Below are 12,474 nucleotides of genomic sequence, written 5' to 3'. Positions count from 1 at the left end.
TCTAGAAACTACACCCCTCAAGGTATTCAAAACTGATTTTATAAACGTTGTTAACCCTTTAGGTGTTCCACAAGAATTAATGGAAAATACATACAATGTCAAAATTTCACTTTTTTGGCAGATTTTCCATTTTAATATTTTTTTTTCCAGTTACAAAGCCAAACAAAACTCATTTTTTATGGCCCTGATTCTGTAGTTTACAGAAACACCCCCAGGGGTGTGGAAATAAAAAAAAAAAAATACTTGTCGAAGGACTAAAGTGGGGGCTCAATCTACTTGTCCCTCATGACCATCTACTTGTCCTGAACTTATACTAACGTTATACTGTATGGGGGCGGGGGCCACAAGGCGATGTTATACTGTATGGGGCGGGGGCCACAAGGAGATGTTATGCTGTATGGGGCGGGGGCCACAAGGAGACATTATGCTGTATGGGGCGGGGGCCACAAGGAGACATTATGCTGTATGGGGCGGGGGCCACAAGGAGACGTTATGCTGTATGGGGGCAGGGCCACAAGGAGATGTCATGCTGTATTGGGCGGGGGCCACAAGAAGACGTTATGCTGTATGGGGGCGGGGGCCACAGGGAGATGTTATATTGTATGGGGGTGGGGGCCACAGGGAGACGTTATATTGTATGGGGGTGGGGGCCACAGGGAGACGTTATATTGTATGGGGGCGGGGGCCACAGGGTGACGTTATACTGTATGGGGGCAGGGGCCACAGGGTGACGTTATACTGTGCGGGGGCAGCCGCTTGGTGATGTTATACTGTATGGGGCACTAGGGCAGCCCCAAGGTGACGTTATACTGTGTGGGGGCCACAAGGAGACGTTATACTGTATGGGGGCCACAAGGAGACGTTATACTGTATGGGGGCAACAGGGAGACGTTATACTGTATGGGGGCAACAGGGAGACATTATAGTTTATCAAGTGCCACGTGCAGTGCAGATTGCAGGCAGGGCCAGAGCCTCAGAAGACAGACAGCACAACCTTTATTTCTGACACCCCTGCAGATGAGCGTTCCTCCCGGAGCCTGTCCACATCGCAGCTCCCGGCCTGACCTGCAAGCGCTGACTGGGGTCACATAGCATTATACTGATTTATGATGCTATGTAACCATTACAGTTCTGGAATGTATTGGATAACACTGACATCACAGAGTCCCTGCCAGGGTTCCTACTCTGCTACATTGCTGCAAGCACCCTGTACACACACAGCTCTGCTACATTGCTGCAAGCACCCTGTACACACACAGCTCTGCTACATTGCTGCAAGCACCATGTACACACACAGCTCTGCTACATTGCTGCAAGCACCCTGTACACACACAGCTCTGCTACATTGCTGCAAGCACCCTGTACACACACAGCTCTGCTACATTGCTGCAAGCACACTGTACACACACAGCTCTGCTACATTGCTGCAAGCACCCTGTACACACACAGCTCTGCTACATTGCTGCAAGCACACTGTACACACACAGCTCTGCTACATTGCTGCAAGCACACTGTACACACACAGCTCTGCTACATGCAATACTATACCACCCCCCCCAGACGGACTTGTCAGGAGACAGGGAGCCGCAGAGCAGGAAGCCTGGCAGGGACTCGGTGACACGTCTCTGACTCATTCGATTCTTTTAACTAATAAACTCTCAGACGATTCTCTGAGTCCCTGCGATTCCCCCTGTGCTGTGAGTCAGTGCTGGACTGCTGGTTGCCTCTGATTGGTTGGAGGGAGGGGCGGGGCTAGCTTCCACTGTCTGCTCCTATTACACTGCCTGCTGCTGAGGTTGTGAGTACAGAGAGGGAGAGGATCGCAGGAGATTTCAAGTTGTTCACATCGGAATATTACTATTACAGTGAGCGGGGCCCGGTGTTATGTTATTCTGGGGCGGGCCCCCATCCCGGCCGGGCCCTCGGACCATGTCCGAAGTGCCCGACCGGTCAGTCCGCCTCTGTATGTACGGTACTCATATGCACGATGCAGGGGCAGGCTGACATAGATGTAGGAGCGGTCAGCTCACGGCTAGCATATGACCGCTCCTATTACTGCCCGACCGACATGTCCCTGCTACTTGCCCGCACAGGGCTAAACAACTGTTCAAACTACTTGCCCGGCGCCCGGAACTGCATGTCTTGGGCGTCGGGCGATAGAAATTCCACACCCCTGACCCCATATGTGGTCGTAAACTGCTGTATGGGCACACGGCAGGGCACAGTAGGAAAGGAATGCCATACGGTTTTTGGAAGGCAGATTTTGCTAGACTGTTTTTTTTTGGACACCATGTCCCATTTGAAGCCCCCCTGATGCACCCCTAGAGTAGAAACTGCAAAAAAGTGACCCCATTTTAGAAACTACGTAATAGGGTGGAAGTTTTGTTGGTACTAGTTTAGGGTACATATGATTTTTGGTTGCTCTATATTACACTTTTTGTGAGGCAAGGTAACAAGAAATAGCTTTTTTGGCACCGTTTTTTTTTTGTTATTTACAACATTCATCTAACAGGTTAGATCATGTAGTATTTTTATAGAGCAGGTTGTCACGGACGCGGCGATATCTAATATGTATACAATTTTTTTATTTATGTAAGTTTTACACAATGATTTCATTTTTGAAACAAAAAAAATCATGTTTTAGTGTCTCCATATTTTTTTTTTTTTATGGGCGATTATCTTAGGTAGAGTCTCATTTTTTTGTGGGATGAGATGACGGTTTGATTGGCACTATTTTGGGGTGCATATGACTTTTTGATCGCTTGCTATTACACTTTTTGTGACGTAAGATGACAAAAAATGGCTTTTTTTACACCGTTTTTATTTTTATTTTTTTACGGTGTTCACCTGAGGGGTTAGGTCATGTGATATTTTTATAGAGCCGGTCGATACGGACGCGGCGATACCTAATATGTATACATTTTTTTTATTTATGTAAGTTTTACACAATGATTTCATTTTTGAAACCAAAAAAATCATGTTTTAGTGTTTCCATAGTCTAAGAGACATTTTTTTTTTCATTTTTTGGGCGATCATCTTGGGTAGGGTATGATTTTTGCGGGATGAGATGACGGTTTGATTGGCGCTATTTTTGGGTGCATATGACTTTTTGATCGCTTGCTATTGCACTTTTTGTGATGTAAGGTGACAATTTTTTTTTAATTTAGCACAGTTTTTATTTTTTACGGTGTTCATCTGAGGGGTTAGGTCATGTGATATTATATAGCTGGTCGATACGGACGCGGCGATACCTAATATGTATACTTTTTTTATTTTTTTATTTATGTAAGTTTTACACAATAATATCATTTTTGAAACAAAAAAAAAAATCATGTTATAGTGTCTCTATAGTCTGAGACCCATAGTTTTTTTTATTTTTTGGGCCTTTGTTTCATGTAGGGGCTAATTTTTTGCGGGATGAGGTGATGGCTTGATTGGTACTATTTTGGCGTACATGCAACTTTTTTAATCACTTTTATTACCTTTTTTGGGAAGTAAGGTTGGCAAAATTTTAATTTCCTTATAGTTTTTATTTTTTTATTTTTATGGCGTTCACCGTGCGGGGAAAGTAACATGACCGTTTTATAGATCAGGTTGTTACGGACACGGCGATACCTAATATGTGTAGTGTGTTTTTGTTTTGTTTTTTAATTCAGTGATAAATGTGTTTTTTTTATCTTTTACTTTTTTCACTTTTTTTTTTTTTGACCCAGACCCAATTGGTTCTTGAAGATCCAGTGGGTCTGATCTCTGTAGAATACAGTACAGTACTCTATATAGTGTATTGTACTGTATTTTACTTACACTTTGTCTGAACAGATCTATGCCTTTAACACAGATCTGTTCAGCACCATGGACAGCAGGATGCCTCAGAAGGCGTCCTGTTGCCATGGGAAACTTCCCCGTCTGCCACAACTGAGCAGACTGGGAAGGGGAAGGAGGGGGGCTCCCTCCCTCTGTGACACCATCCTGTCTGGGGGCTGCAAAGGCACAGCTGCCCCCCGATGGGAGAGGGAGGGAGCTCCCTGACTGTTAACCTTTTCCATACAGCGGTCCGTACGGACCGCGGTATGGAAAGGGTTAAACGGCTGACATCACAGCACAGATGTCAGCCGTTTATACCAGAGTATCAGCAATGATATACACTCTGGTGTACCCACTGGACGCCAATGAATATTCAAGAGGAGGCACGAAGTACCGGTACGTCCTTAAGGACTTCGGGAAACATGCTGTACCGGTACGCCATGTGTCCTTAAGGGGTTAAAGAGAGTGGGTCTTCAGAAATTGACCTATCGTTTAAATCATTTCTTTATGTATAACATGTTTTAAAGAATTTTTGATATTTTTAATTTTCCATGTAAATATATTTAAAGGGGTTCTCCGGGTTCAGAGCTGTACCCGGACATATGCCCATTTAAACACCATCCAGCCCCACGGACATGAACATTTCATGCTCCAATGCTCTCCCTTGCCCTGCGCTGGACCGCACAGGGCAAGGGCTTTTTTGTTTATATTACACTGCTAGGCGTAGCAGTGTGTTCGGTGACGTCACCGGTACTGATGGGCAGGCTTTACCGCTGGCCTAGCCGTGTTACAAGATTCTGGCATTGCCATTCTACTGTTGCTCCCCGTTATTTTTATTTGTATTTATTATGTATATTATGAATTTTCTTGTAATAAAGTGATTTCTATTTTTGATCATTTTGTCGTTGTTTGTTATTAAACAACACTGTAGGTATATGTTGGTCTTTACATTTTTGCCCAGATACATTGTTTCATACATTGAGGCCTGTTTTGGTTTAGGGCAGCGCTAAAGCCTGCCCAATTGTGCCGGTGACGTCACCTAGGCGGAAGCCTCCACCTAGCTTTACCCATGGAGAACCCAGTATGTCACCGGATCTCCAGAAAATGCCTTTGCCCTGCGCGATACAGCACAGGGTAAAGGAGAGCATCGGAGCATGAACTGCTCATATCAGGGAGACTGAGGAAGGGGATATGTCTAGGTGTTCATCTCTGACAGGGGACAACCCCTTTAAATATATTGAAATGGAAAATTTTAAAATAACATCATCAAAAATTCTTTAAAATATGTTAAGTATAAAGTTTTTTTTAAAGGGTCAGAATGGGTTAAAACATTTTAAAAAGACCCACCGCAGCTGTTAGGATGCTGCTCCGATCCTGACTGCTCTAACTTCCTGACCTCAGCCCGATACACCAGAAATGACTGGAAATGCCCACTTAGCCAATCACTGAGTGAGGAAGGTCACCCCTTTCAACAAAAAATAATAATTGGCTCCACTTCTTGGTCTGTACAGATCACTTTACTGCAGTTACCTGCTCATCTATACACAGAGGTGATATCATTACAGGTAGGATTAGACGGGATCCACCATTCACAATAGGTGATTGTCAAAGCTTCTCTATTCTTTCCTTCTATGTCTACGGACCATGGGGCTACCATAACTTTTTTAAATGCAGTTAAGAACAGCTCGGGCAACATGGCTGCCCCCATAATCATGTTCAGGAAATAAACACGTTTCCTTTCATTGTTAAATTTGAATAGAAGCTGTTGCCAGTTTTCAAGAGGTAACCGGACAACTCATGTGATCGACCTGTAATAAAGAGTAGATCAACACCTTACCTGATGGATCTCACGTCGTCACTCCTATTCAAATGGCAGGGCTCTGTTTTTCTGGCTGCAGCAGTGACATCCTGTTGACTACAGGTGACCACTGCAGCCAATCGCTGGCCTCTTCAGTGCACCTCTGAGGCGAATGCAGCAGTCACATGTCGTCGACCTGGTGTCACTGATGCAGCCAGGAAAACAGAGCCCTGCCGGGAGTATTGGAGCAGGCGCTGTCGGGTAAACGAATAATCCATTCTTTATTACAGGTCGGTCCTCTGAGTTGTCCAGTTTCCTCTTGAAACCCCTATAAAATAAAATGTAGAAAGCACTAGGGATTGACCGATTATTGGTTTTACCGATATTATCGGCCGATATTCAGGATTTTGACAGTTATCGGTATCGGCATCTATTTTGCCGATATTCCGATAACGTATTGGGAACACAGAACGCGCTGCTCTCAGCGCTCTCCGTGTTCCCTCAGCAGCACAGGGGAGAAGGAAGCAGTGTCTCCTCCCTGTGCTGCTGCTGCTGTCGCCAATGAGAGGAGAGAAGACAAGAGGAGGGGCGGGGCTGTGGCCGCTGCGCCACCAATGATGTTAGCTTACTCATTCATTCAAATTGAACAGGAGGCGGGAGCTGGCTGCAGAATCACATAGCCGGCACCGACCTCTATGAGCGGTAGCTGCGATCCGCGGTAGTTAACCCCTCAGGTGCCGCGGATCGCAGCTACCGCTCATAGAGGTCGGGAGCCAGCTATGTGATTCTGCAGCCAGCTCCCGCCTCCTGTATATGAATTAATGAGAGATTTCGCTTCATTGGTGGCGCAGTGCGCCCCCCAGCCCCCCAGTATTAATCATTGGTGGCGCAGTGCGCCCCCCACCCCAGTATTAAAAACATTGGCGCAGTGCGCCCCCCCACCCAAGCCCCCCCAGTTTTAATCATTGGTGGCAGTGGCCACAGGATCCCCTCTCCCCTCCTCCTCCGATTGGAGCCCCAGCAGTGTAATCCTGGGGCTCCGATCAGTTACCATGGCAGCCAGAACGCTATTGAAGCCCTGGCTGCCATGATAAGCTCCATGCACAAAGCACAGAGCAGCAGGGACAGTGTGAGATCCTATTCACCCTGATAGAGATCTATCAGGGGGAATAGGACAAGGGTTCTAGTCCCTAAGGGGGCTACGAGTTAGTAAAAAAAAAACACCAAAATATTAAGTATAAATTAAAAAAGAAAGATTTACAAAAAAAAATACACATTAACAATAAAAATATTCATTTTCAGCAGATTTGTGTAGGAATTTTTTTTTTTTCCAAAAATGAAATTTCACTGAATATCGGTATAAATTATCGGCTATCGGCCTGAAAGTTCACAAATTATCGGTATCGGTCCTAAAAAATCAATATCTGTCGATCCCTAGAAAGCACCCATTGGTTGTTTAGCGACAGACCTCTCCAAATATCCGTGAGCGCTATCTTATCGAGAGAAGTTGGCAGCGGCACAGCGATCAGCGCTGTATTGTGTTCTAGCTCAGAAAAGCGGTTTTCCTGAGGATGTGTTTAATGCTGACAGAAAATAGCTGAGCCGTCCGAACAGTTGTGGGAATTCTATTTTGAGAGCACCGGTCTGGATAGAAAAGTGTGGAGGAGGGAACAAAGCTGATGGGATTTACCATGTGTCCAGAGCCATCATCGTGCACCCTGAATAGCCGGCCCAGGGTGGAAAACAGGACTATTGAAAATGTGCCACTCTGGAAATAGCAGGGAATTGAACTAATTTTGGCGGATGTAGTGCTGAGTTATGTCGGCATATGTTTCCGTTACATACTGTTGTTCACTTTTGTCTGGCAACCGCGGTTTTCATCCATGACCCGGTAACCCTATATGAGCGGCTCATTCTAGAGGAGATGCTTGTCGTGTCTAGCAAGGTACACAGTTGAAGTTTCATGTTCAGATGTGCATTTGGGTTTTCTTTCTCCTGTTCTATAAGAAGAACAGAAAAATGAAAAGGACAGTAGTGCCAGCACCCAATGGACCACATAGACTTCAATGGGGTCATTAGAGATGAGCCAATATTTATGTTATGAAACTCGTTCACACTTAGTTTGGTGGTAAAAGCATAATTGCGTTATGGATTCCGTTACCACGGACCATAACGCAATTCTATGACGGAATGTATAACGGAACGCCTTTACGTTATTCATTCCGTCATAATAGAAGTCTATTTCAATTGAGAAATCTATGGCACACCAAAAATTAATAAAATAATAGAAGTCTATGGGCTGCCAAACAGATCCGTCCGGTTTCCCGTCCCGACTCCCCTGCATAACGGAAACGGGACAGATCCGTTATGTAGCCCATAGACTTCTATTATGACGGAATGAATAAAGGAATGTCTCTAAAGGCGTTCCGTCATAGAATTGCGTTATGGTCCGTGGTAACGGAATCCATAACACAATTCTGCCTTTACCACCAAACGAAGTGTGAATGAATTTCAAAATATGAAATGCGCTCATCTCTAGTGGTCCTGTTACTGGAGGCCTATTAGGCAGTTAGTTTGGAGCCTCCAGCTGGGATGTGCACAAGGCCTTGTTTTGAATCGGCGGGGGGCATTTATCAAATGTTTTGCACTGCTATTGTGGCGATTTATTTTTTATAATGTACTCTTAAAGTGGGTGGGGCTTAGAGGGGGCGTGCCTTCTCAGGCCCAACTTATTTGCAGTCATTTATGCCAGAAACGGCGTACGGCTCTTCCTATTAATAAATTGGGTGCATTGCATTGGCGTACTTTTGTACCCATGCCATGCCCCAACTCCTGGCATTTGTGTGCTGTTTTTCCCTGTTTGAGTTCATTCATGAAAACAGTGTCTGATAAAAAGCCAAATTACACCTAAGAAATGTGTCTAAAATATCTCTAGATTCAAATAATGTATAGAAAATGAATTAGACTTAAAACTTTTTGACAAAACCTAGTTTCATCTGACATGTGGGTGTGAGGAGCACAGGGATCCCTGGGGTGCCATCTTTACCTTCTGCCCTGCTGCTTGTCTTCCCTGTGTGCAGCTGTATGTGACAGGACGGAGTGCACCATATAGCCGCATGTGTACATTAGTGACGGCAGATGTAAATGTGACTGCACATGTTGACGACCGTGGCTCCGGGTGACTGATTGTGTAAGCAGTGTAACTGGAAGCGAGTGCATGCGTCACAATGACTGCTGGAAAGTGAAAGTTAGTCTGGGCTGTCCCTTGCTCTTCCTGTCGAAACCTCTCTGCCTCTTACTAGACAGTTCATCTAATAGCCGATACAGGATTTCCATATACTAGTAAGCTGGGCGTGCACCGAATGCTATTGTGCCTCTTGTACCCCAGATCGATAACTCTGCACCTCATCAGCGTCACTCTGTTCAAGTTGCCATTTCAACTTGGGCATCACTGTCCGAGACCACAACCTTCTCAGACCAACCAGTGACTGCCTGAAAACCCTGATGTGCAGACGGCTTTATTGTACCATTTTGAATATTAAGATTTATTGAGTACGTCCTAATGAAAAGGTTTACAAGGGTGACTAGTTTGCCTGTTGGTCTTCTGGGTTCTTTTGGTGCTGCAGCAAACATGCTTTGAAAGGGTACATGCTCACGGCAGTGTAGTTTAGGTGGCAAGTATGCCTGATAAGGGTACATGCACACGGCAGTGTAGTTTAGGTGGCAAGTATGCCTGATAATGGTAGATGCTCACTGCAGCGTAGTTTAGGTGGCAAGTATGCCTGATAATGGTACATGCTCACGGCAGTGTAGCTTAGGTGGCAAGTATGCCTGATAAGGGTAGATGCACACGGCAGTGTAGTTTAGGTGGCAAGTATGCCTGATAAGGGTACATGCACACGGCAGTGTAGTTTAGGTGGCAAGTATGCCTGATAAGGGTACATGCACACGGCAGTGTAGTTTAGGTGGCAAGTATGCCTGATAAGGGTACATGCACACGGCAGTGTAGTTTAGGTGGCAAGTATGCCTGATAAGGGTAGATGCTCACTGCAGCGTAGTTTAGGTGGCAAGTATGCCTGATAATGGTACATGCTCATGGCAGTGTAGTTTAGGTGGCAAGTATGCCTGATAAGGGTACATGCTCACGGCAGTGTAGCTTAGGTGGCAAGTATGCCTGATAAGGGTAGATGCACACGGCAGTGTAGTTTAGGTGGCAAGTATGCCTGATAATGGTACATGCTCACGGCAGTGTAGTTTAGGTGGCAAGTATGCCTGATAATGGTACATGCTCACGGCAGTGTAGTTTAGGTGGCAAGTATGCCTGATAAGGGTACATGCACACGGCAGTGTAGTTTAGGTGGCAAGTATGCCTGATAATGGTACACGCACACGGCAGTGTAGTTTAGGCGGGTTTTCCACACAGCTTTCGCTGTTTTTGTACCCAAAATCCGAAAATCTGTACAAGCAGTTTACATGCTGCTGATTTCAAAATCCACACCGCAGGTCAATTTCTGAAAAAGCACTGTACCGTATTACGGTGTAACCCGCACTCTGTGCATATACCCTTAGGGAGCCTTCACATGTCTGGTTTTACAGTGAGGTTTTGGCTGTCCGCACTGAAATTCTGCTGAAAATGTGTCCACGCCCTTTCTTCCATGCATCTCAATGGGAGACCTCTGTGAGGATTGTGGAGTGGCATCTTATAGCCATGCTCGCGCCGAGAAGGGACATGTCCGTTCCCAGAGTGACTGTGGCTTTTAGGTGTCACTCCGCTTTCCTCGGTGCTGCGTCTCATCGAAACGAATGGGAGCCAGAAAGGACACGGCTGCTTCTGGGGTTTCAGCAGAATTATGGCATTGGTGTCCGTGCCAAAATTCCACTGCAAAACCCGCCATGTGAACATCCCCTTTCTATCCCTATGTGTGATTCAGTGTGGCTGCTTGCTGTCCTGGGACGACTCGTTGTTATACGATGACAGTCCAGCGTGCAGAGGAATACCCTTCGTGTACCTTCAGGAACACGCTGTGTGGTAGACACTGCCTTCCTGATTCTCCCCTCCCTCCCACACACAGGCATAGTCTAGCCAGAGCAGCGTGAGTGAGTGGGCAGCAGCCCTACAAATCTCTCCTCCGCACATGTGGGGGGAAGAGCAGAAAAGAACATGAGCTGTAGACGCCTGCCCATTGACAGCAGGTATGCCATGACTGCTGCCCACCCGTTCTTACCGTGTGTCATGTCTGTGTGCTATTAGACAGCAGGAAAGCAGCTGGGCCTCTGGAGGAACGTTTAATGCTTGCCGGTCTTGAACATACCTGTATGGAAACGTAAACATCTGCACAGGAAGATGAAGAGATACTGCATTACCAGGGGTGAGTATTACTGGCATGTTGAGAGTTGTAGTTGCACAGCAGTTGGAGACTCAGGATTTAGGACTTTAGTGAGAAAACGGAGACTCACCGGTTTGGTGTTTCTTATGATCCGTACTTTTTTTTTTTTTCTTTTCTTTTGCAATTTCTGACTTCTAGAATTCGAAATCAAGGAAATCCAAGCTCGGCCCCAGAAGTCTGCAGTGTTTTTTTCTTTCCCTTTCCCCCCTCTCACATTCCACGGTTGACTTTGCCTCTCCCAAGCAGGCAGCAGGCCAAGCCGGTGGGACTCTGTTGTTTTAACAGCAGCCTCAGAATAGGAAATGTGGAGAAGAATGATCGGTTTGTGCCAGCGCTTCAGCTTTGTATGGATCTGCAGGCATCACCTTTGCGGCTTTGTAGCCTGCTCTGTGCAGTCACCTCTGGGGCGGATTCCTGGCTGCTGCACGGCCTGGAACAGGTTTATGTGTTTATTTTGTGCGTTGGTGTCTAAATCGTTGTGGGCTATTTCAGGGAGCTCCATCTTATTGCAGTCACAGTTTTGGACTAAGATCTGTTCAGTAAGAGTGTTGTCAGTTTGTTTTTTCTTTTGGCTTTTGAGGGTACAGTAGACCCTAAATGCTGCAGATTCGCCACCGCAGAGTTGCATGCTGCAGATCCACAACTTTTTACAGCAGCAGCAATGTGGATGAATTTTTTTTTAAAAATCTCATCCACACGCAGCCAAAAAGTCCACTGTGTGAATTGTTTTTGTAGCATTTTAATTTATGCTGCCGATTTATTTTTATGCAGAAATGTAAATTGGCAACAAATGCGCAGTGGAGATTCTACTGCAGAAAACCCCCAAGTGCACCCTAGAAGTGAGATACAGTTCCAAAAAACGCTACTGCTAATTTATGTAAAAACAAGAGAAAAAAACACATCTAACTGCAAGCGTTTTTCTGCCATTTTGAAGCGCCACCTAATAGTCGGTTTTACATACAGCCTTTTCTGCGCATTTTTCTCCGTTTAATTACTCGTTATGTAAAAAGAAATGCCTTGGGCTGATGTTAGTGTATCTAACTTTTTAAACAATTTTATTGAAACTGTTCTAAGTGGCCTATAATTAAAGGGGTTGTCCAGGCGTTTAATATCCTTAGAAGAGGTCTTCAGTATCTGATCGGTGAGGGTCTGACTCCGGTCACCCCTGCTGATCAGAAACCAGTGACGTCATACCACACTTCTGCTGAATGTGCTATGCCCGCAGTACAGTGGAATCTGTATACCACTGACATGTCAGATTGGGCGCCTATTTTGTCAGTAAAATGGGGGGGGGGGGGAAACAAAGTACAATATATTACAAAAAATATTTATATACTATTTATGGTAAATGTTCAAAAGGTTAATTACCCTTCTGGGGGGGGGGGGGGGTTATCTTTCCCCATTCTGCCGGACCTGCAGAGGACAGATGACTTCCCCGTTTTCTGGCGCCAGCTCCCCGCTCCTTCTACTGCAGGCGTGCGATGC

The 12,474-nt window shown here is 45.6% G+C and overlaps 1 protein-coding gene across 5 annotated transcripts in view; it reads left to right on the top strand.

The window, feature by feature from the left end:
• LOC120996104 (cyclic AMP-dependent transcription factor ATF-7-like) overlaps positions 1–12,474 on the top strand; it is a 105,941-nt gene that overhangs the window by 30,793 nt on the left and 62,674 nt on the right. The window contains exon 1 of one of the 5 annotated variants that reach the window (XM_040425822.1): positions 10,764–10,971. The exons of 2 other annotated variants lie outside the window; for them this stretch is intronic. In XM_040425822.1, the coding sequence (XP_040281756.1) occupies positions 10,947–10,971 (25 nt within the window). In that variant the 5' untranslated portion in view covers positions 10,764–10,946. Of the gene's footprint in view, positions 1–10,763; positions 10,972–12,474 lie in introns of those variants that run through there. 2 more of the 5 variants (XM_040425818.1, XM_040425819.1) reach the window with 2 other exon arrangements.

Source organism: Bufo bufo, chromosome 3 (genome assembly GCF_905171765.1).
Source record: "Bufo bufo chromosome 3, aBufBuf1.1, whole genome shotgun sequence".
NCBI lineage: Eukaryota > Metazoa > Chordata > Amphibia > Anura > Bufonidae > Bufo > Bufo bufo.
Note: the sequence above shows the minus strand (reverse complement) of the source record. Positions and strands in the feature narration are given on the sequence as shown.